This window comes from Procambarus clarkii, chromosome 10 (assembly GCF_040958095.1).
Source record: "Procambarus clarkii isolate CNS0578487 chromosome 10, FALCON_Pclarkii_2.0, whole genome shotgun sequence".
NCBI classification, from domain to species: Eukaryota; Metazoa; Arthropoda; class Malacostraca; order Decapoda; family Cambaridae; genus Procambarus; species Procambarus clarkii.
This window is the reverse complement of record NC_091159.1, coordinates 27,368,041-27,393,702: the sequence shown is the minus strand read 5'-3', so window position 1 is coordinate 27,393,702 and position 25,662 is coordinate 27,368,041. Positions and strand designations below refer to the sequence as shown.

The window sequence follows — 25,662 nt, the reverse complement described above, 5'->3', positions numbered from 1 at the left end:
CCACCCATGTCTCCACAAGTAGGCACTGTAACAGAGGTTGCACAGGTCTACAGAGGAACGGGAGGCTGACCTGTAGAGGATTTCCAGCTATACCGTAATTAGTGAACTGGCCTGGTTAAATACTGGGTTCTGGAGAGATGGGAAGGTGTGCGAGTGTTCCACAGGACCTATTATGCGAGTACCCAGATCACCCTCGGGATTATGTACTCGCCGAGGTAAAGCTTCAGTTGTTTGGTCCCGCCTCTAGACTGTCAATCAACTGGTGTACAGATTCTTGAGCCTTCTGAGCTCTATCATGTCTAGACTTGAAACTGTAGTCTGCCTCCTCCACAAAACTGCCTAATGCATTCCACCTGTAAACTTAGACACTGAAAAGTCTTTAAAAATATGGTTCGCCCAACCACTTGGGCTGGACGGTAGCGCGACGGTCTCGCTTCTTGCAGGTCGGCGTTCAATCCCCGACCGTCCAAGTGATTGGGCACCATTCTTTGGCCCATCCCCGTCCCATCCCAAATACTTGTCCTGACCCCTTTAGTGCTATATAGTCGTAATGGCTTTGCGCTTTTTCTTGATAATTTCTTCATTTGGGCACAGTTTCCACCTGTTCCCGTGTTAGTGTTCCACCCATGCTAAATAGTTTTGTCCTTCTTTCTTAAACATAATCACCTTCAAAATTCCACTCTTGTCCCTTCCAGGGAAGTGTCTAGTTCTCGTAGCCTTTCCTCGTAAGTCATACCTCTGTTCTGAGCCTAGTCTGTTCCTTGTGGTTGCCTTGGGCCGGATGCTGTGTACGATATATGAAGAGAATCCTGTGACCTTAATGCGGCGAATAGCTGTAGTATGTTATCGGTACAGACGCTCAAATCTTACTCGGAATAAGTTTGCTCGTGAATCTAAATGGTTTTTTAAGTAAATGGTATTCTTCCGGGGCCGAGATAAAATGGTTCGCGAGTCTGATGTCTTTGATATCGCTAGACTTTGATCCCTATATTGGCATCCTTTTGAATATCTAAAGTGCCGTGTTCTCTTCTGCTTGATGCCTTTGATAATTATTTGCCCCTTCTGGTGGATGGATTAGGACTCAAATTCTTGTATGAAAGTCAGGATTACCTAGAGGCCCCGTCGAGGCAACTTTGTTCCTCTTTTTCCAGATTGTGTAAAACGGTATAAGTTGTGCAGACAGCTTCAGTGGTTCCATGCCTTTAAACACTATGGTGTAAAGTCTCCGGCTTAAAGCAGTTGGCCCCCTTTTATACATAACATTGGACCTTTGTCTGTAAAATACTGAAGTGGGAGGAAAAGTTGAGACCTGTTCGTAAGATTGATAGCCACATGACGACTAATTTGTAGATGTAAACTGAAGAAAGTTTTGTATAATCTTTGATACAAACGTATTGTTCCATCCCTGTATTCCGCACATTTGATGGTGCTACATAACCTTCCCGGTTTGGTGCCTTCTTTTGATAATTACTTACTTGTTCCATCCCTGCCCCCGTGGGGGGGTTCCCCTTCCCAAATTTTGTACTTCTCTGACCCGCATGACTAAAGCTTTTATCCCTCCTACAGTTCTGAAACTGCTCTTCCTTGATCACTTTTCTTCCCACTCCCACTCCGTTCCCATCTTCACCGACGGGTCAAAGTCTGCTGACGGTGTGGGCTACTGTTGTTTTTCCTGACCACACCTATATGTGTAGCCTTGCTCCGGAGCCTAGCATCTTCACAGCAGAACTTTATGCTATTCTCAATGCTCTTCGTCTCCTGCTTTCCCGGTGTCAATCCTTCTTTGTGGTGGTAGACTCGTAGTGCCCTCCTGGCTTTAGGGTCCTTTAATCCGGTCCACCCGGTGGTCATAGAGATTCAACATTGGCTGTTTCTTATCTCCAGTAAATTTAAGTCGGTTGCGTTTTGCTGGGTTCTCAGCCATGTTGGTGTCTCTTTAAATGTGTGCGGATGCTGCCGCTAAGGAAGCTATCCGCACTTGTCCCATCTCCCGTAAAGGTATTCCTTATTCAGACTTTTACCCAGTTATTCATTCCTCCATCCTTGCCCGCTGGCAGAGTTGGTCTTCTGTTATTGGTAACAAACTGCGTACTCTTAGAGTCGTGTGTCCCACTGGCCTTCCTCCTACCACCGTAACCAGAGGTGGGAAACGGCTTTGGCTAGGTTACGTATTGGCCATACCCGTTTAACTCACGGTCTCTTAATGGAGCGCCGCCCTGCTCCTTATTGTCCACATTGCATTGTCCCTCTTACGGTCGTGCATATCCTTGTTGAATGTCTTGACTTCCAGGACGAGCGTGTCTTGCTTTCCGACCGTCCCCCGTGGTCGCTTGTCCCTCGATAGAATTCTTGGCGACTCGGATACTTTTGATATCGTTCGCCTTATGCGTTTTTGTTCTCGTATTGGCATCCTTGGTGATATTTAGCGCCCTCTGATTATCCCGCACATTTGATGGTGCTACACAGCCTTCCCGGTTTGGTGCCTTTTGATAATTACTTACCATTTATCAGGTATTCCACAGGATAGAGTAGAGTTTGGTGTGGCCTTGAAGGCTAAGAGTTAAGATGGGGCTGGAGTTGTGGGACCAATGGAAGCTGAGACCTTAAAGGCAGGAAAGGGGGTTGGAAGGACAAGATTGACGCTTTGAAAAGTTAACTGCTGGACGTAATATAGAACTGAAAAGAAATTAGTTTAAAACGTGTTAAGTTACGTGTTGTGTTAACGTTTAGCAGTCTCCGTGGTGTAGTGGTAAGACACTCGCCTGGCGTTCCGCGAGCGCTATGTCATGGGTTCGTATCCTGGCCGGGGAGGATTTACTGGGCGCAATTCCTTAACTGTAGCCTCTGTTTAACGCAACAGTAAAATGTGTACTTGGATGAGAAAACGATTCTTCGCGGCGGGGATCGTATTCCAGGGACCTGCCCGAAACGCTACGCGTACTAGTGGCTGTACAAGAATGTAACAACTCTTGTATATATCTCAAAAAAAAAAAGTCTTTTAGAGAACTGTAGAGATTTTCCCTGAAGGACTTTGGGAAGCGAGAGGCGAGACTTTAGCAAAACCAGTTGTCTGCACCAGAGATTGAAAAGATTACCCGAAACGCTTTGCGTAATAGTGGCTTTAGGCATTGTATGTACCAGCTCTATCTATAAACCTAGCAATTTTTGTAAAAATCTCTTGTATATATGTACCTTACCTGAATAAACATTTATTTATAAAACCAACAGCAGGGAGCCGTCTGAGGGCTATGTAGTGGTGCCCGGAGACCCCCCACACCCACATCAGTATTACAAGCAGAAGCAGTCTGGAATCTGGAAAGAAAAAATATCCTACCCCCCCCCCCCCCCACACACACACACACTCACACTCACTCTCTCTCACACTCACTCACTCTCTCTCACACTCACTTACTCTCTCTCACACTCACTTACTCTCTCTCACACTCACTCTCACACTCACTCACTCTCTCACACTCACTCTCTCTCACACTCTCTCTCACACACTCACTCTCTCTCACACTCACTCTCTCTCTCTCACACTCACTCTCTCTCACACTCTCTCTCACACTCTCTCTCACACTCTCTCACACACTCACTCTCTCACACACTCACACTCACTCTCACTCTCTCTCCCTTCCTTCCAAGGATGGGGTTGATCCACTACCGGCCATGGTATGGGTATAGGGACCAATGTCATTCACAGGATGGGTAAGGAGACCACTACCGCCCACAGGTTGAGTGTGGGGTCCACTACCGCTCACAGGATGGATACAGGCTCCACAACTAGTCACACGACGTGTATGGGGTCCACTAGCTACCACCCACAGGGTGATGGTAGTACACTCCTACCCACATAATAGGTATGGGGTTCATTACCATCCACAGGATGAGTATGGGGTCCACTACCACGTGTAGGATGGGTACGGGGTTCAGTTCCATCTACAATATGGGTATGGGGTCCACTTCCATCCACCAGATGGGTATTGGGTCCACTACCGCCCAGAAGATGGGTCTTCTACCGCTTACGGGATGGGATCCCATTCCAACCACAGGATGGGTATATGGACCCCATACTCACCCTGAGGCCGGTAGTGGACCATATGCCCATCCTACTCGTGGTAGTGGACCCCTTAATCATCCTGTGGATGGAAGTAGACCCCTTACCTATCCTGTGGGTGGTAATAGAGTCCCTACACAACCTACAGGTCGTAGTGGACCCCCATTAATATCGTGACTTCTTGTTGGGAATATATCTATCCTGCTTGCACTAGTTCACCCCATATATATTTCAACATAACATCGTTTTCTGTGAACGTTCCCACAATTCATTCTCTTTTGATTTTCAAAGCATACACTATTGTATATAATATTGATTGGCGAACGCACCATTATACAATACAATACAATTTTATTTAGGTAAGGTACATACATACAATAAATTTTTACAAGGATTGGTTGACTTATAGGTAGAGCTAGTACATACAATGCCTAAAGCCACTATTACGCAAAGCGTTTCGGGCATGATAAACTTAAATGACAAGCTTAATACTAATTGAGCATAATGAGTAGAATGAAAACAAGAAATGAAAACATAGATGAAAAAGCAGCACAAATACAATTATGTCGACAAACAGCGCTCTTTAAAGAAAAAAAACAGACATTGGTTGACAATAAAAGGGTAAGGTAGGTTACAGGGAATTTATTAGGTATAGCTTCGCTTTTAACTTAAACTGGTTGAGAGAGGTACAGTCTTTAACATGGTTGGGAAGGTCATTCCACATTCTGGGCCCCTTGATTTGTAGAGCATTTCTAGTTTGATTAAGTCAAACTTAAGTTTGATTATTATTATATGTAATAATTTATAGTGCTTATTATAATTTACTTACAACTACCAAGATTTCTCAAAACAAAACTACAAGCCTTCAATTTGATGTAGCTGATCCATGATATTCGAATAACATGGAAAATAGTACGTAAAGTTCACATCAGAAGTTTGGCTGGAAAAATCAGATTATCCTTTAAAATTGGAGCAAACGGCGCCTTGTTCTCTCTACGGTGATGGGACAGGTACTATGAGACATGTACTATGGTGCGTGACGAAGGGCAGGTGACTGGTGATGGGAAATTACTGGAAATCTGCCACAGATGAACTATAACATTCGCAGCATAGTAAATATAAGCCTTTAGCCACATGCTTACTATGTTACAGCGTGACATTTCGGCAATAGACTTCAACCTGCTAAGTGCAATGTTTTTTAATGGTTTTAATAACATCAGAAATACATATTTATACAAATAGTTAATTATCTTTGTGGCACCATTTAAAAACGTCCACAAACGTTTTGTGTTTGCCGTGTTATAATAGTTATCCATATATAAGTAAGTAATTATCAAAAGCAGGCACCAAACCGGGAAGGCTATGTAGCACCATCAAATGTGCGGAATAATCAGAGGGCGCTAAATATCACCAAGGTATCCATATATAAATGGTAACCTTTGTTCTTCAGTAGTTCAAAACGGGAAGACCTTGGTGTGCAGTTTAAAATCAGTCCCCCAAAAATCTTATAAAAACCTGAATTTTAGCCAATATTTAAAATTTTGATGCCATACTTCGTCATTAGTGAACATTTAGCAGCTAAAATTTTGACTCAATACTTCGTCATTAGTGGGCGAAAGTGTTAGAAACCTGTCATATGAAGAAAGATTGTCAAAGCATAAATTACATACTCTAGAAAGGTGAAGAATTAGGAATGACACATGGTAGAGGGGAACATAACATAAAGGGGACATTAATAGGGCATTAAAAGTAACAACACAAGACAGACCTCTAAGCAAATTTTCAAACTTTGAAAAAATTTAGATTTAGGAAAACTGCATGGGTAAATATACACTGGGTTTGTACCTGAAGGTTCATGAATGCATATGCTACAGAGTTCCAAATAACTCCTATGCATGCATTAATTTTTTTTTTTACATTAAAATGTGTTTGTTAATTTGTTTCTATATTTTCATAAGTAAAGCATGCTTACCGTCTTATTCCAAGCTTTATAATAACTTTACAAGGTTTAAAACAAAGCTCAATATAAAGGTAATTATCAAAAGAAGGCACCAAACCGGGAAAGCTATGTAGCACCATCAAAATGCGAAATAATCAGAGGGCGCTAAATATCACCAAGAATGCCAATACGAGAAAGCTCAATATAATATTCTGGTTGTCATACAGGAATTATACATTGACATAATGTGTAAATAATATATTTATGTTTTAAGACTGAAATGGGGTAAGTTTACATAAATTAAAAAAAAAGACTGAAAATGGTTTATTCTTAAATATAAAGCATGAAAACCTAATTCCTTACTTTTCACAATTTTTTTTATTGTTACATAAATCTTAAAAAAAACTGTCAAGAATTTATGTTTTTGCTTATCTCTAATGGTTTTAATAATGTCAAATACGTATTTATGTCAATAATTACAGAATTGCGTTTGTGGCACCATTTAAAAACGTCTGCAAACGTTAAGTGTTCGCTGGGGAGGGTCAAAGGAGGTGCAAGGTCGGGGCCCAATGCAGCGAGGGCTACAGAGCCTGGTCTTCCAACACAGTCCGACTCGGGGGCTTAGTCGCCCACCCCACGAGCCTGAGAGGGCACAAGAGGAACACTTACAGGACAGACAAGAAGTAACATTCACGAATGTGCCCCCACACCCACCATGGAGCCACAATTAGAGGCAGGACACCAAGAAGCTATCGCCGATCACGCCGGGGACTTTTTCTCATCCTCATATCGGACATAGAAAAGAACACAACCTATAGCACTGTATCATCCTTTGCAGATGACACTAGGATCTTCATGAGAGTAGGCAACATAGAGGACACGGCAAACCTCCAGTCAGATGTAGATCAGGTTTTTCTTTGGGCTACAGAAAATAATATGGTGTTTAACGAAGATAAGTTCCAGCTCATGCGCTATGGAAAAAATGAAAATAAAAACGGAAATCATTCATTCAATTGGTGCATCCTGATCATTCCCAGGATGCACCAATTGTGTAATAAATTGATTACTTTGGTAATTATTAAATAATATTTATTTCACATTTCACATTTCACCAATACCCATCGGCTATTTGAGGGTGGGGTGCAGAGTACATATGGGGGTACATATGGAAGAAGAGGGTGCACGTGGTAGTACAGAGTGCATGTGCTGGTAGTATTGGATATAATACTCATTCATTCTGTGGGTGGTATGGTCCCTATTTCCATCCCGTGGGGGGTTGTTGATCCCATACCTGTGAACGGTATTGGTCTCTTGCTAATGATATTCCATCTTCCAGTACTGACATTAAGGACTATCTTACAGGTAACTATACACAGTCTCTGTACCTAAAGCCTATTAATTCCACTGACGTCAATGAGATAATCCTTTCCCTTAAAACCAAGTCTGGTGCCCTTGAGGAGATACCAACTTTAATCTACAAAAAAGCCTCTAGATCTTTAGCCCCTGCTATTGCTTTGCTCTTCAACAAGTCACTTGAACTCCAAACCTTTCCAGATATTCTAAAAAAAGTGAGAGTAACGCCTGTCCACAAATGTGGTGATCTCACAGATGTTAACAACTACAGACCTATATCAATCCTGCCAAACTTGTAAAAAAAATTTGAAAAACTAATCTATAAGCAGCTTTACTCATATCTAGCCAAACTCAATATACTTAGCCCTTGCCAATATGGCTTCAGGCCCAAAAAAAGCACTAACGATGCACTTATTAGTATGCTTAACTCGATTCATACAGCTCTTGATAAAAATGAGTTCCCTGTTGGGTTATTTGTGGACCTGCGTAAAGCTTTCGATACTGTCAACCACCAAAACCTTCTTCTTAAATTACATCATTATGGTGTCAGAGGACACTCCCTACAATACCTCAAATCCTACCTTACTGACAGGCTCCAATGTGTTTCTGTGAATAATACAATTTCTCCCACCCTACCCATCAACATTGGTGTTCCCCAGGGCAGCATACTTGGCCCTCTCCTCTTTCTCATCTACATTAATGACCTTCCAAATGCCTCCCAACACCTCAAACCAATTCTATTTGCTGACGACACAACCTTCATTTACTCCAGTCCTGATCCCCTTGCTCTAAATGCCACAGTAAATACTGAGCTAAATAAAGTCCATCTGTGGCTAACTGCCAACAAACTCACCCTTAACATTGACAAAACTTTCTATATTCTGTTTGGCAATAAATCCTCTAATCAAATAAATCTCAAAATAAACAATACCCAAATTTGTAACAAATTAGATGGCAAATTCCTTGGCATTCTCATTGACCACAAGCTGAATTTCCAGGGACACATTCTAAACATATCAAAAAAAGTTTCAAAAACTGTGGGCATTCTTTCTAAGATCAGATATTATGTACCACGCCCTGCCCTGGTGACTCTCTATTACTCCCTTATCTATCCATATCTCAACTATGGTATTTGTGCTTGGGGCTCTACTACCCAAAATCACTTACGTCCTCTAATTACTCAACACAAAGCTGCTATTAGGACAATATCCAATTCTGGCCCCAGACATCACTCGGTACCCCTACTCAAATCTCTGAATATGTTAGACATTAAGTCACTGCACATTCTCTCATGTGTATTATACATATATAAAACGCTAAACTATAATGCCAATCCTGAACTCAAAAGCTTCATAGAAGGTTGTAACAGAACCCATGAGCACCACACCAGAAATAAATACAGTTTTGATATTCCTAGAGTACGACTTAATCAAACCAGAAATGCTCTACAAATCAAGGGACCCAGAATGTGGAATGACCTTCCCAACCATGTTAAAGACTGTACCTCTCTCAACCAGTTTAAGTTAAAAACGAAGCTATACCTAATAAATTCCCTGTAACCTACCTTACCCCTCTGTTGTCAACCCATGTATGTTTTTTTTTTTTTTTTCAAATCAACGCTGTTTGAATGTAATTTTCTGTAATAATTTGTAATTGTATTTGTGCTGCTTTTTCAACAATGTTCCCCCCTCTTTTACCTCTATTTTTATTTGTTCTCAACACATTTTATTCTTTTTACCCATTAGTTTTAAGCTTTAGTCATTAATGTTTTTCCTGCCCGAAACGCTTTGCGTAATAGTGGCTTTAGGCATTGTATGTACTAGCTCTATCTATAAAGCCAACAAACTTTGTAAAATCTCTTTATGTATGTACCTTACCTAAATAAAAATTATTATTATTATTATTATTATTATTATCTATTCCCATCCTGTGGGCTTTAGTGTACCCAACCATATGCGTTTTCTATAACACATAATGTACTATCCATTTTCTTTATTTTTTTAGAGCATACTCTATTGTATACATTATAATTTGGCGCCAAAAACGCCAATTGAATATTTACAGATAATAATTCACGGTATAATTATTATAATTTATTGAGAACTACCAATATTTCTCAGAACTAAACTATTTTTTTTAGTTTAGAATGTTTTAGTTTTTAGCCTTTAATAGAATGTAGCTGATCAATGATATTCGAATAGGATGGAAAATATTTCGCAAATTTCTCCTTCAGACACTTATGTAAGGAATCATTCAGAACCTTGTATACCTCATATGTCAGACCAATACTGGCATATGCGGCTCCAGCATGGAGTCCACATCTAGACAACACTAAACGAAGTTAGAAAAGGTTGAGATGTATGCCACCTGGCTAGTCCACGAGCTGAGAGGTATGAGCTACGAGGAAAGATTACTGGAACTGAATTGAGTTGACCAGACCACACACTAGAAGGTGAAGGGACGACGACGTTTCGGTCCGTCCTGGACCATTCTCGACTTGAGAATGGTCCAGTACGGACCGAAACGTCGTCGTCCCTTCACCTTCCAGTGTGTGGTCTGGTCAACTTACTTTAGCCACGTTATTGTGACTCATCGCCTGCATATTGGAACTGAACCTCACAACACTGGAAAACAGAAAAGTTAGGGGAGACATGATCACTACCTATAAAATTCTCAGAGGAATTGACAGGGGTAGATAAAGATAAAATGTTTAGCATTGGTGAGACACAAACAAGGGGGACACAGATGGAAACTTTGTACCCAAATGAGCCACAGGGACGTTAGAAAGCACTTTTTCAGTGCCAGAGCAATTAACAGATGGAATACATTAGACAGTGATGTGGTGGAGGCAGACTCCATATACAATTTCAAATGTAGATATGATAGAGCCCTGCAGTAGGCTCAGGAACCTGCATGTACACCAGTTGATTGACAGTTGAGACGCGGGATAAAAGAGCCAGAGCTCAACTCTTGTAAGCACAACTAGGTGAGTACACCAGAAATGGGAATGGAATATTATAATTATCATTAAAATTTGAGCCAAGACTATTCTGGTGTCCACGGCGTTGGGACGGGTACTATGGGACGTGAGGAAGGGCTGGTGCCTGGTGACAGCTAATAAATGAAAATCTACCACAGGGAACTGTGAACATTAGCATCATAGGAACTATGAGCATTATGTGACATAAGTACTATGGTGTACCGAGGACAGGTTAGTTTCTTGGGATACTCTTAAGTGGAGAAGGGCATGTATCAGCGTTGTCGTATTCCCTTCTTTATCTTCCTTTCTTGCTTCCCCTTCTTTTATCTGTCTTACCCCTTAACCCTTTGTTCTTCATCCTCACTCAATCTCCTTGTTCTTCCTTCCTTTGTTATTTTATTTTTCTTTCCATTTATCTTTATGTAGTGCTGCACCGTCAGCAAGCGGAAGTAGAAGCACTTGGTCTGGTCCGACCAATAGCCAGGCCGGACCAAGACCCGTCACCTCCCCAACACTTCGACCCCAACTTCCTTGACCTGACCTCAGAGGCTCAAACCTGACCTCGGCACCTTTCGGTGATCTGACTTGGCACACCTTATCTTCCTTACATGTCAAATGAAGAGCAGCAAGAGCTGTTGAGAGGTGATGAGAGGTGTTGCAAAGAGATAATTCGAAAGCAAGGAGGTGGGGCCCAAGAGCTAATCATCCCTAACCGTTAGAATATCCAGGTGTAAATACAGACACGTGAGGCGGCTGTACCCGGCCAATACCTGTTAGAATAGTGCTCCAGCTGCCAGCGCCGCCGCCACCTGGGACGGCCAGTGAAGAAGTTGGTGTTGTTCAGCCCGGGCGACGCTCTCACTCACAGCTTCCTCCACTACCACCGTCACCACCACCACTATCACCACCACCGTCACCACCCCTATCACTATCACCACCACCACTATCACCACCATCACCACCACCACCACCACTATCACTACCACCACCACCACTATTACCACCATCACCATCACCACCATCACCCCCACCACCATCACCCCCACCACCACCACCACTATCACCACCACCACCATCACCACCACCGTCACCACCACCACCACCACCACTATCACCACCATCACTATCACCACCATCATCACCACCACCACCACCACCACTATTACCACCACCACCTGAAGGAAAGAAAACAGTCAGAGAGGAGGTTTCAAACTAGAGGACTGTAACAAGTGGGGTCCCACAAGGCTCTGTCCTGGGACCGCTGCTGTTCCTAATACATGTGCCGACCTGCCCGAGGGAGTGAGCTCACACATGTCAATGTTTGTAAACGACGTCAACCTGGCGCGGAACGTGACAACAGATGACGACTGCAACAAGTTAGAGAAGGTCCTTCACAAACTTCAGGAGTAATCAAACAAATGGTTGCTGGAATTCAATCCCAACAAGTGTAAGATAATGAGAGAGAGGAGAGCAGACGGCATCTACCCCATAAGGGGAAGGGAGCTTCAGGAATCAGAATGAGAGAAGGATCTGGGAGTGGACATAACTCCGACACTCACATAAACAGGATAACATCAGCAGCATATGGGACGCTGACAAATATAAGACCATCGCTTAGAAACCTAAATCGGGACACCTTCAAGGCAATCTACACAACATTTGTTAATACAATTCTAGAACATGCAGCACCGGCATGGAATCTGAACCAGTGAAGCATAAAATCCAAAATTAAAAATGTACAGAGGAGAGGTTTGCCTCAAGATTGGTGCCAGTGCCAAGGGTTAAACTATGATGATAGGGTAATGGAACTAAATCTCGTAACCCTAGAGGATAGGAAAAACAAGGAGATATGATCACAATATGAAAGATACTGAGGGGAATAGACAAGGTGGACAAAGACAGCCACTTCAGATTGAGCAAAAGTAGGACAAGATAAAACAGGTGGAAGCAGGAAACTGAAATGAGCAGAAAGCATGTAAGGAAATACTCGTACCCTGTACTGGTGGTCAACAAGTGGAATAAACTGAAAGAAGAACAGTACAATATTACTGAATATTCTTCTTAATACAAAAGAGTATTACTGGATCGATCCCCGGACCCTAGGATTACGAATCCTGAGCGCTCTCCACTCAGCCACCAGGCCCCAGTGTGCGCGTGTGTGTGTGTGTGTGTGTGTGTGTGTGTGTGTGTGTGTGTGTGTGTGTGTGTGTGTGTGTGTGTGTGTGTGTGCGTGTGTGTGTGTGTGTGTGTGTGTGTGTGTGCGTGCGTGTGTGTGTGTGTGCGTGCGTGTGTGTGTGTGTGCCCTTGTCCAGAAAGAATCCTCAATATATTACACAGTCAAGATAAAGTGTTCCCAGGGGTCTTCCAGCCCAACTGCATATTCTCATTCTCTCTCTCTCTCTCTCTCTCTCTCTCTCTCTCTCTCTCTCTCTCTCTCTCTCTCTCTCTCTCTCTCTCTCTCTCTCTCTCTCTCTCTCTCTCTCTCTCTCTCTCTCTCTCTCTCTCTCTGTCTCTCTCTCTCTCTGTCTCTCTCTCTGTCTCTCTCTCTGTCTCTCTCTCTGTCTCTCTCTCTGTCTCTCTGTCTCTCTGTCTCTCTCTCTCTCTCTCTCTCTCTCTCTCTCTCTGTCTCTGTCTCTGTCTCTGTCTCTGTCTCTGTCTCTGTCTCTGTCTCTGTCTCTGTCTCTGTCTCTCTCTCTCTCTCTCGCTCTCTCTCTCTCTCTCTCTCTCTCTCTCTCTCTCTCTCTCTCTCTCTCTCTCTCTCTCTCTCTCTCTCTCTCTCTCTCTCTCTCTCTCTCTCACTCTCACACAGGAGTTACTAGTTCTAGGTACCCGAAGGTGGATCTCGAGAAGCATCTGTACTATCAGTACTGGCTTCCTGGTCCAGCCTTAGTTATTCATATTTAGGGGCACGCCTCTACGGTTCAGCACCCCCTAGAGGCGTTCCTCCCACACCTCCCTCCAGCGTCACCCTCCCCCATCGGGCAGACGGATGTGTCAATGTTCCCTCTCCAGAAACCCTGATAGCATAGGCGGCTGTGTGTCTGCTGATATCATGCAGTGGGCGGCCGCTGGGGAGCCCTCACATCAATGGTTATCGTGAGGGAGACACCGGGGAGGGAGAGAAACACAACCGGAGATTTAGAGAAAATCACAGAGCCCGCGATCTGACTGACCAATCCCAGGCAACACTCGTGGTGCGGTTTGGGCACAGTTTGTCATCCAAAGCTTGTGCAGTCTGACGTCAGAGAAATATAAGCCGGTACAAGTCCCAATCAACTGCGTCCTCGTCGGCACGTGACGTCACGGATCACCTCTCAATGGCTACCATAGGTCGCATGACCAGGAGACGGAAATGACGTCAGAGCTCAATCGAGCGCCATCTTTACAGAAATTTAGACTTCCGAACGTAAGTAAAATGTACCTTTACAGTCCCTTAATATGGCTGTGGGTGTCTATGACAAAAAAAAAATCCTTATAATGTCCAGCGTCCTGTAACATGCATTTTGCGTCCTGTACCTTGCGTCCTGTACCTTGCATCTTACGTCTTGTCTACAGGTTTAGAAAAATTCTTTACAGAGGCAGAGCAGAAGGTATGCAGTGTCATAGATTAAAAAAATAGCCATTAGCTGAATTCAAACATTTTTACAAAACATTTCTTTTGAGGATTTAATTACTACGATGTGTCTGCTTCCACCGGAGGCCGCGGGACGAGGCCTGGTTCACGCTGACAAAATTAGAGGCTAACTATGGTAAATATGAGTCATTATTATCGCTCTTTGATCCGTTTAATTAATTATTATGGGTGGGTATAATTGTTCTTTTGCTATACTGGATTTTCTGTGATAGGTGTATGTGCGGGTGCTTGTAGTCTTCGTCCACTCTATTGGGTGATACCAGGTTGATTACCTGGTTGATGGGGTTCTGCGAGTTCTTCTACTCCCCAAGCCCGGCCCAAGGCCAGGCTTGACTTGTGACAGTTTGGTCCACCAGGCTGTTGCTTGGAGCGGCCCGGTGAATTGTATAGACTACATGGCACATTGTCTGTCTCTGTTCTGACATTGTGTCTGTCTTTGTTTCTCATTCTATCAGTCTCTCTCTTTCTCTCTCTCTTGTTCAACCAGTTGTCTTGGTTGAACAAGAGAAAGGGCTCCTCTGGAGATCTGTGCCACGAGAAGAACGTCATCACAGTCAGACATAAGCAACAAAGTAATCTCACGATGATTACTTTGTGATTACTAAGGGGCTGGTGGCTGAGTGGACAGCGCTCGGGGCTCGTAATCCTATGACCCGGGGATCGATCCCCGGTGATGGCGGAAACTAATGGGCAGAGTTTCTTTCACCCTGATGCCCCTGGTACCTAACAATAAATAGGTACCTGGGAGCTAGACAGCTGTTACGGGCTGCTTCCTGAGTGTGTGTGTGTGGAAAAAAAAGTTGATTGATTGACAGTTGAGAGGCGGGCCGAAAGAGCCAGAGCTCAACCCCCGCAAGCACAACTAGGTGAATACGAACAGTAGCAGAAAAAGTTGATGATCACAAGAACAAATCCACAAGGGCCGTGACGAGGGTTCGAACCTACGTCCGAGAGCATCTCGGACGCTGCCTTAATCGTATTGATGATCACAAGTAAAATACGACCAAGAAAACTTGCCCAAGACGTTCGGAATGTCTTGGAGGGCCTCCACCTTCCAGTGTTAGGAAAGTGGAGTCCCTCCCTCCACCTTCATCCACCCACCTTCCTAGACTCCCTCCACTAACGAAGACTCGTGGCACCTCTCTTCAAGTGCCACACACAACAGCCTGTTCTCGCGATGTGCAACTTCACCAAAAATGCATCTGCATTTTTCTAACCAGAAACAAACCCAAGCAACTGTCGAACATGTTGAGGCCGAGCCATAGTCGACGCTAACATTATCATGTTCCTTAACCATAACAAATAAATCTCCTCTTTAATGGAAAAGGTTCGATTCCCCATAAGAAGTTGCAATGTATTAAGTAAGAGGGCAACTTAAAAGTGCCTCAGGATGCTTTATAGGGCCATCTAGTAAGATGAAATAAGACCTACTTCAGGCTTCACTACACGCAACAACGTCGTTAACGAGCTGCGGTTAACGCCTCATCTCGTGGCAGAGATTAACGAGACACCGGGAGATAAACTTGGACACGTTTGTATAGACGATCTCCATGATGTGGAGAACGTGTTCGCTGCTCCAGGCTTGGTATGATCCGTGTGCTTAGGTCCTCCTCGGTGCCCGCCCGCCCCCTCACCCGCTCCATCTAGATATTGTGGCACCATCATGTCAACGTGTGGCAACAGGTGGGAGGGAGGTGTGGCAACAGGTGGGAGGGAGGTGTGGCAACAGGTGGGAGGGAGGTGTGGCAACAGGTGGGAGGGAGGTGTGGCAACAGGTGGGAGGAAGGTGTGGCAACAGGTGGGAGGAAGGAGTGGCAACAGGTGGAAGGAAGGAGTGGCAACAGGTGGGAGGGAGGTGTGGCAACAGGTGGGAGGGAGGAGTGGCAACAGGTGGGAGGGAGGTGTGGCAACAGGTGGGAGGGAGGTGTGGCAACAGGTGGGAGGGAGGTGTGGCAACAGGTGGGAGGGAGGTGTGGCAACAGGTGGGAGGAAGGTGTGGCAACAGGTGGGAGGAAGGAGTGGCAACAGGTGGAAGGAAGGAGTGGCAACAGGTGGGAGGGAGGTGTGGCAACAGGTGGGAGGGAGGTGTGGCCACAGGTGGGAGGGAGGTGTGGCCACAGGTGGGAGGGAGGTGTGGCTTTACACAATAGACCACACACCCGCCGGGGCAGGTCACCGGACCACCAAGAACACAAGAATAAAGGAAGCTGCAGAAGGCCTATTGGCCCATACGAGTGAAGATAAGGGGGGGGGGGTTAAAACCTACAGATAAAAAGTGACGAAAAAGAGGAAGGAAAGCGAGTAAAAACGGAAAACTGTATAAAACAAAAGCACTGGATAATATATACAAGTGCAGCAGCTGGATGGAAATAAATAAATATACACAGGTTAAATTGCATGCTATATTGTACTGACGTGCTATAGTAAAGCTTATATGGGGATCTAATTAATACATACCAGGGCTTACATTAAGGCTGTTGTTACGATGTTTGACCAGGGAGGACCCATTTCGTCCAACAAAACCCATACTTTTAACAAAGCAAGTACTTTTACCCTTACTCTTCACTCCCCCCCCTCCCTAACAACACTCATACGAGACAGCTATATCATCCCTCGCGGGAGTAATTAATCACCAGTTATCAAAGTCTGGGTGAACTAGAGCAGGCTTTTGATGTTGGCATTATTAATCCCTCACTAACCGATGTTCTCTTGAGTAATACAAATGATGAGGGTTGCCCTTTTTCAGAGAGGGGGGGGGGGGGGGTGGGGGTGTGTGACAGGTGGGGGGTGTAGGTGTGACATACTTATTTACATCTTTTCTTTCCCTTCCCTAACCCCTCTCACCACTTTCAGTGCCCTTTCCTTTCGTTCTCATGCTTCTTCCTGCTTTCTCTTCCAGTTTTCATCTCTCTCTCTCTCTCTCTCTCTCTCTCTCGTCGTTGTATTTCTCACGTTTTCTCATTTATTTGCTCTTCGATTTTCTTAATTTATTCTTTCCAATTTCCGTCTTCACCCTTATTCTCTTTTTCCTCTTTTTGTATAGAAGAGAAAGCGGCTTTCTCTTCTGTTCCTGTATCTCCATTTCTCTTGCTTTCTCTCCATACAGAGTTTCAAATGTAGACATGATATAGCCCAATAGACTGATGAATCTGTTCACCGGTTGACTGACAATTGAGAGGCGGGACCAAGAGCCGAAGCTCTTTGAAGAGCCCCGAAGAGCTCTCGAAGAGCCCCGCAAGCAAAACTAGGCGAGTACAGCTTTCAGTTAAGCTGGACATCGTGTGTGTGGTATTTTACCTAACCTGGGATTTGTCGTGTGGATAGTTTGTTTATATATATTATATATATATATATATATATATATATATAATATATATATATATATATATATATATATATATATATATATATATATATATATATATATATATATATGTCGTACCTAGTAGCCAGAATGCACTTCTCAGCCTACTATGCAAGGCCCGATTTGCCTAATAAGCCAAGTTTTCATGAATTAATATATTTTCTCTAATTTTTTTCTTATGAAATGATAAAGCTACCCATTTCATTATGTATGAGGTCAATTTTTTGTTATTGGAGTTAAAATTAACGTAGACATATGACCGAACCTAACCAACCCTACCTAACCTAACCTATCTTTATAGGTTAGGTTAGGTTAGGTAGCCGAAAAAGTTAGGTTAGGTTAGGTAGGTTAGGTTGTCGAAAAACAATTAATTCATGAAAACTTGGCTTATTAGGCAACTCGGGCCTTGCATAGAAGGCTGAGAAGTGCGTTCTGGCTACTAGGTACGACATAGGTTTATATATATATATATATATATATATATATATATATATATATATATATATATATATATATATATATATATATATATATATATATATATATATTGATTAACATTGAAGAATCAAAAATATCATGATAGACAGAATGTTCGCAATATTACATTACTTATATAAAGACTAACCTAGACACCTCATTCAAGCAACATATAAGTTTAAGGGTTCTCCAAACGGGTAAAATCATCAATGTAAACAAATATATTCTGAAATTTGGACTCTAAATAGTCTAGTAAACAATGTCTCGGTATTCGCTAACACTGATATCCTGCAAATTAATTGACTATAAATTGTGGCTTATCTGACTGGCTGTAGAGGTGAAACTCCCTAGAAACGAGAGGCTGTGTTCAACACGACTCTCCTGCTGCCATTTTCCTTGTCCTCTCCATCTCGCCTCCGCCCCTCAATACCAGATGTCCAATCATCACTAAATAATCCCCGAATATTCCCATTTACTCTACTAATAGCCCATATAAAGGAGTCAATCTTTCATTTATAAAACGGTTATATATATTCTACTGACTATCCATAAGCATCGGATAGCTAAGGTACTAATTCGGTGGGCGGAGAGATATTGCGGTCTGCCCGCGGGCGACTGACATGTCGCCTCTGTTAGCAAATATTTTGTCCTAATTGTACATAAAGACTTTCTAGACAAATTACTACATCAACTCTGAACAAAATAGTAGATAAGGTTCACAACATACTTCATTATTCATTATGAGGTATAAATACACAAAGGGATGACGTTTGAGCTATCTCATATCTTTGTGTCTAATTTATACCTCAATAAACGTATTTAAATTAATTATTCATTCTAGACCTGCAGCCATATGAGTGTACTGACACATGGTTGTACATGTGGCAGAATGGAGCCTTATTGTGCTAATCGCAGTTTTAAGTTAATTTGAACTCCCACAATTAGCATATAATTGCTTCAACAGTACAGGAAATCAATGGATCTCAGAAACTACCTTGGAATTTATGGGAAACTCTGGTTCTATTGGTGTGAGTTGAGGCGATGAGGTAAGGTCCAGGCTGAACCTTACCCATAGTGCAGTCCAACGGCATCAATTAGTCAGGTCAATTTTTTTTTATTATTATTTTGACATGCAAAGCATGCAATTTAAATACAATAAAAACAAGAAAAGAACATAAAACAATAATAAAACAAAACAAAACAATAAACCAGCGGCCAGAAGGGCCGACAGCACAGTACAACAAGTCACAAACACGATAAATGCATGAAAAACACAGCAGACAACAAGACACAAAATAGAAAACAATGTCAAACAAGCAAGCACAGTAACATTACAAAACAAAACATTATAAAACAAAACAAACATCAAGAGGTATAACATGAAACATCACAAGAAAATCACAATACACAACAAACAAAACAAAAATAGCAAACAAGTACAACACATAATGCAACAATAAAACACCAGTGCAAATGTACATCACAGAAACCAGACATGAATAAAAACACTCACACCAAACCAGCCGCCTCACAACACACAAAGGGAGAGGCCAAAATATACAATAATAACAAACAAGCAATCCATGCAATCAAGAAAACAAAACGTAGTTACATACACAACAACAAACAAGCACCGGCCTGAAGGACCGAGAACAAAACACAACATAAAGGGCATAATAAAATAGAACAAGAAAGTTCCACAACACACAACAAGCTAATAATAAAAAAAAAATAAAAAAAATAAAAAATAAAAAAACAACAACAATACATTCTAGCAATGCAGAAGTAGAACACACATGGCAAAGTAACAACACAAAAGCAAATACAGGAGTAAAAACGCCCTCACCAGAACACCGGCCTCGCAACAAATAAGGGAGAGGCACGGGCACAGAAAACAATTTGGGCAAACAAAAGTCCATAGGGGCACACAACACTACAGTAACATGGAATCAGCTGACATATTTGCCTGGGAACAAGACCCGGGGGAACCGCACATTGAACGCCTCCCAAAGCATCCACTTCCCCCAAGAGGCTTTACCCACCACCGGGGGCGCCAAGTCATCCGGAACCCCGGCAACAAACACGCGCAAACAGGGAACCCAGACGGTGTTACACCGGAGGCGAGTAACTGCCACCCTACTCCACACACCGGGGACCCGCTCATCCTGAAAGTCCTCCGGCCTTTCAGACAGCAGGAACTTGGCAACCCCGGCCTCCAGGTCCTCAATTCGCAACCCCACAGGAGGGGGCCGGACAGAAGGCACCACCACAGGGGCACCAGCGGCCACGGGCACACCACCAGACGACTGCAGGGAACCAGGGCGGCTCGCATCCTTTCGTAAAGTCACGACCAGGCCACGCCCAGCACCAGCATCCGCACCATCCCCGGCAGCAGAAGCCACCACACCCCACTGCGGAGGGTCCCCTGGCGGGGAAGGAACAGAAGGCACACCCGAGACATGGGCATCAGCACCAGCAGGCACATGAACCTCCACCACCACCAGCCGCGGAGACAACGACGCATCCGGATCCACGCCGTCAACACCTGAAGACCCAGTCACTGAAGTCCCCAACATCGGCCCTGGCAGTAGACGAACGCCTGGAACGTTTGGGCTCCGGCCGGATATCGTCAGAGCCGGAAGCGGATCCAGAAGCACGGGCACCACTAGCCGGACGAACCGATGCCCGACGCAGAACGGCTGCAGCCTCTACCACAGGGGGAACCAGACCACACACAGCAGGAGGCTCCATAGCCACCCCAGCACCCAGCACAGTAGGGGCCCGAGTAGAGGAGGCAGGGCCAGGGATCAGCAGCCGAAGACGAGAGAGCAGACGGCGATGCCTCACAGGAAGTACCAGGAAGGCCCACAGGAGCAGCAGGGCCAGAGACAGGCGCAGGAGTATCATCCAACGGCACCGCAACATCCGGAGGAGGGCCTGCGACAACCGGGGGAACGTCGGGCGAGGCTGGGGGAGCCTCAGCAGCGAACGGGACGCTCACCTCCTCACCCCCAGAGTTCTCCTCCAGAGGGAGCGGCGGGAAATCCTCTTCACGGAACAAATTCACAGGAGCAACCGGATCAGCAGTGCACCCGGCAGCCTGATGCCCCAACAAGGCACACCGGAAACAAGTACGGGGTTGCCGGGCATAAAACACCCGCATGTAGTACGAATGTTGGTCAGGGTACGAATGTTGATCATCACACCCGAATACTTCCCAGATGACAGCGAGTTCATCCGCACACTGACGACGGGGCCATACCTCTGGAAGAAACGCCGGAGGAGGGTCTCAGGAAACTTCATGGGGGCGCCATGGACACTTACATATGTCACAGCACCACTGCGGTCCAAAATGGTCACAGACCCGGTGCCGTCCTGCAGCAGCAAAGTACGCCCCTCGTACCTCCGGAGAAAATCACGGTACACTGCCTCACCCACAAACTTTATTATCACACGGCAAGCAGTGACCAGCTCGACACCGTAGACGTCCTGGACCGGGACCCTGAGCATGTCACTCAAGACAAAGTCCACAAGAGGGTAACCAGCACGGCCAGTAAACTCCAAACCTATGGAGTTCACCCTCACGACAGCTGGAAGATGGCCGCCTATCGTAAAAACGCCACATCCACTCCACCAGGAACAGCAGGGAGGGTAGACACACCCACACCCCCTGCCGGCGAAAACGTTAACCACCCCAAACTTCCGGAGCGGTCAGGCGACACGTCTACACCGCACGGCAGCGCAGGTGAGACTCCCTAGTCAGGTCAATTGAATGATTACAATGGTTACAATGATTGTAAACATTCACGTGACTGTACTAATTCTTGTTAAATTATTGAGCGTATTTCCGTTAGTAACAAAGAGTATTGAATCTTTATTTATAAAAAGTAGTGAATTAGATAATATTAGTGTAAGGCAATGATTGTATAAATAAGATAGCTTTATAATTGGTAACATTTATAATAGATATAAAATTATGTAAGAATAGATATATGTGTAGTACATTCAAAGAATTAAGGGGTAGCCTATTTCCAATCAATTACGCCTATAATTGACTATAGCGACTCAGCCAGTGATTGCGTTGGGAAGTCAAGAGACCCCCCCCCCCCGTGCCCTCAACACCCAACAACACTCGTGGTATTACTGGGCATGAGCCCAAATGGGTGTTGCTGATGTCATGAATAGGCCTCCCCCACTTACCAACACTTTTGACAATCATTGGCCGAGTGGTTATAGTACTGGTCTGCCGATGGTCGATACCCTGGCGGGTGAACCGGGTTCGAATCATTTAGGGGTCAAGAGCTCATGGTGGTATATTGTCTTTGAGAGACATTTTTAATTTTCATCAAAGTTCATTTTCACACTTTATTATAGTCTGACGTCTGGGGATGCGTTTCGCAAGATACTCCTTACATTTTCAAAGACAATTTTTACTGTGTTTAGCATCGCATTATATTATCTTTAGGTGAGGTGGTAAAGAACAAGTGTATGAATGGCATAACATAGGGGTATTAACTGTGTGTTAAATGTATCAACAGGGCAGCTTATGTTCCGTAGGTACGGTCACTGGATGCTGTCTCTGCTTGTCTCGTGGTCTTGAAGTGAGAGACACTTCATGTGGGTAGTTCCTCTTCACCGTCTCACACATTGGTCGTAACATACACCATATACACATATGGTCGTAATTATATCAATTATCATGGTCGTAATTATATCAATTATCATGGCCGTAATTATATCAATTATCATGGTCGTAATTATATCAATTATCATGGTCGTAATTATATTAATGATCGTGATCATAAAATATTGATTATTATAGTCACTGTAACCTAATTTAACCGGAGCAATTATTACTATTAGTACTTGCTCAAAGGGGTACACCATTAGGTGTACCCCTTTGGCTATTTTCACCGTCTGGAGCACCCATTTGGCTATTAATCACCGCTTGGAGTATCCATTTGGCCACTATCATCATCAAGAGTATCCCTTCGGGATTATCACTGTCAGGATTACAGTGAAGAGAATTATCAGTCAGGATTATACGAACTAGGATGTTCATATTGATTTCTAATAGCCTAGATTCATCTACATGCGAGAATTTGTATTTTAACACACTTAAAGAAACCTTTTCAGAAGTACATTTAACATCTTCAGCATGTAAATATAGGTTAGGAATAATTCAATAAAAATTAAGAGTAGGAAAATTGAATAATACGACATTTATTCTTGCTGGATTTGCGCATGGTAAGTGAATGTTGTAGTTAATTATTTTTATTTATACTGATTTACTCAATTAAATGTTAGTGGATAATTTGAAACAGCCAATGCAAATTATCTATAGGTTTGGGTAAATTTAGTTCGGTGAAAAAGAAACATAGAGATTTAAATATATAATCTATAGTGTATGTTTTAATTGGGTGAGGTTCATTGCCAAGTGAAAATGAAAACCTTGTTGTGTCTACTATAGTAGTGCTTGACAAGTGCTATAGAGTATATCTACAGAGATATCTCTATATCTATAGAGTGCTTTCATTATTTAATAAAGGTAATCCACACGGTGGCTCTCTGGGTGGGGCATATCCTGGAACCTGGACTCTCAACAATTACGTGAAGGAGTGTGAAAATACGCTTAGTATGGCGTGTTCAGCGTTTTAATTCTCAGATAAGAGGTATATAGAGCAACTGGCGGAGTTCATCATGCAAGCAGGTCTCAGCAACTGTAGGAGATATACACATGGATGGATCTCAATGACCTGAGGAAGAACAGTTCTATCCTGCAACTCAATGTTCAACCGTTCAATCAGTTCAATCAAAACATAGCATAGTTGTAGGGAGATTCAGCTTTATTTAGAATATTCTAAAAATGAGTGCTGCATATTTTACATGAGATAAAAAACATAAATATATATGTATATAATATGTATGTATATATATATATAATATTGCATTTAATTCAAATCAAAATCACACACAAATTGTTTTTGGTTTTTCTTTTTCATATCGAGGTGTAATATTAACAAAATCAAACAAAGACAAAGTTTTCATGTAACCGTGCCAGCCATTTTTTGGTCAAGATAATCAAGAGATCATTCACCACTAAGGACACACACAGAAAAAACACAATATCAGTACATAAGCAGTGTCACCAAAGGCTGAAACCAAAAAAAAGGCTGGCAGAGTAACATTAGATTAATCCTCCTTAGGCATTATCTGCAGGGTCCCTCGGGCGAGGAGTGTTGCCAGAGCCGCGTGAACTCTTCCTTCTTCTCCTTCCCGCGCTCTTCTCTCTGGTTACTGGGAGCGTCCGAACCGTAGGAAGACGTGGTCCAGGTCTTGGCGCTTGACCTCGGGCTCGTTCACGGGCATGAGGTTCTTGACGGCTGGAAAGAGACGAGAGGCAGTTAGCGGTAGTGAAGGGGAGAGAGAGAGAGAGAGAGAGAGAGAGAGAGAGAGAGAGAGAGAGAGAGAGAGAGAGAGAGAGAGAGAGAGAGAGAGAGAGAGAGAGAGAGTGAGTTATACCATACCATACAAGCCTGGCTTGCCTCTCAACAGTCAACTTCAGATTGGTGAGGCCGGCAGCGAGGTTTAATTGATGCTTAAATGTATATTGTATCCCGTCGTAATATATGTAACGCTAATGGAATTTTTTCTTCGAGTAGTATATATTTACTAATATTTTGTTCACACACACACACACACACATGTGGTGGAGGCTGACTCCATACACAGTTTCAAATGTAGATACGATAGAGCCCAGCCCGTCCTCCAAAAATGGGGAGGTAAATGTACACAGCCCCATAAGTGCAATTATGTACTATGTATGACAGTCAAGAATTGTACTTATTTACACTTAGTATTAAATCGTACTATCTAATATATTGTGAATATTTGAGTTTACCTAAAAAGCTGATTAGAAAACCACGACCTGACCTAACTGTCTTAGTTTGTGAAGATAAGCATTTTATTGCATCTTAATTATAACTACTACTTAACCTATAGCTATATTGATATTACAGTTTTATAAAACAAATAAAACAAAACTAAAATATTTCAATAAATTGTAAAATAACTCAGGATATTTTCAAATTTTGTATAAAATCTCTATTGTTTAATAAAAGTGAAAAAGAAAATCCTAATATTTAAAACTTGTTTATAGCAACTGCACCATTTGGTCACCACTTGGTCCGGGAGACATCTCCCGTTACGCAGGGTGCAGTTGCACCTCCACAGATCTCCAGTATCAGCTCTTGATACTGGTAATGGCTCAAAAGGGCCACCACTTACGGGCTATTCATGCCCGTGCCACCTTTTCGATGGTTTAATCGTCATCTTGGACACATTCATGGGAGACATCTCCCGTCACGCTGAATGCACTTGCACCTCCACAGATCTCCAGTATCAGCTCTTGATACTGGTGATGGCTCGAAAGGGCCACCACTTACGAGCTATTCATGCCCGTGCCATCTTTTGGGTGGCTTCATCTTCATCTTCTTCATCTGTTTAAAACACGGGAGACATCTCCCGTCACGCTGGGTGCAGTCGCACCTCCACAGATCTCCAGTATCATCTATTGATACTGGTGATGGCTCAAAAGGGCCACCACTTACCAATTCATGCCCGTGCCACCTATTGGGTGGCTTCATCTTCATCTTAACACATTCACAAGGGAGACATCTCCCATCATGCAGGGTGCATTCGCACCTCCACAGATCTCCAGTATCAGCTCTTGATACTGGTAATGGCTTAAAATGGCCACCACTTACGGGCTATTCATGCCCGTGCCACCTTTTGGGTGGCTTAATCTTCATCATCATCATCAGCAACTGAACATTAAAATTTCATCTTAAAATTTCAA

At 43.4% G+C, this 25,662-nt stretch overlaps 1 protein-coding gene and 1 long non-coding RNA gene across 2 annotated transcripts in view; both read right to left on the bottom strand.

The window, feature by feature from the left end:
• The window catches only part of LOC138363025 (uncharacterized), a 439,332-nt gene that overhangs the window by 276,071 nt on the left and 137,599 nt on the right, over nucleotides 1–25,662 (bottom strand). The window lies entirely within an intron of this gene.
• Ms (neuropeptide receptor myosuppressin) overlaps nucleotides 23,632–25,662 on the bottom strand; it is a 52,891-nt gene continuing 50,860 nt past the window's right edge. Inside the window, exon 3 of the mRNA XM_045727319.2 lies at nucleotides 23,632–24,187. Coding sequence (XP_045583275.1) covers nucleotides 24,099–24,187 — 89 coding nt within the window. The 3' untranslated portion in view covers nucleotides 23,632–24,098. The remainder of the gene's footprint in view (nucleotides 24,188–25,662) is intronic.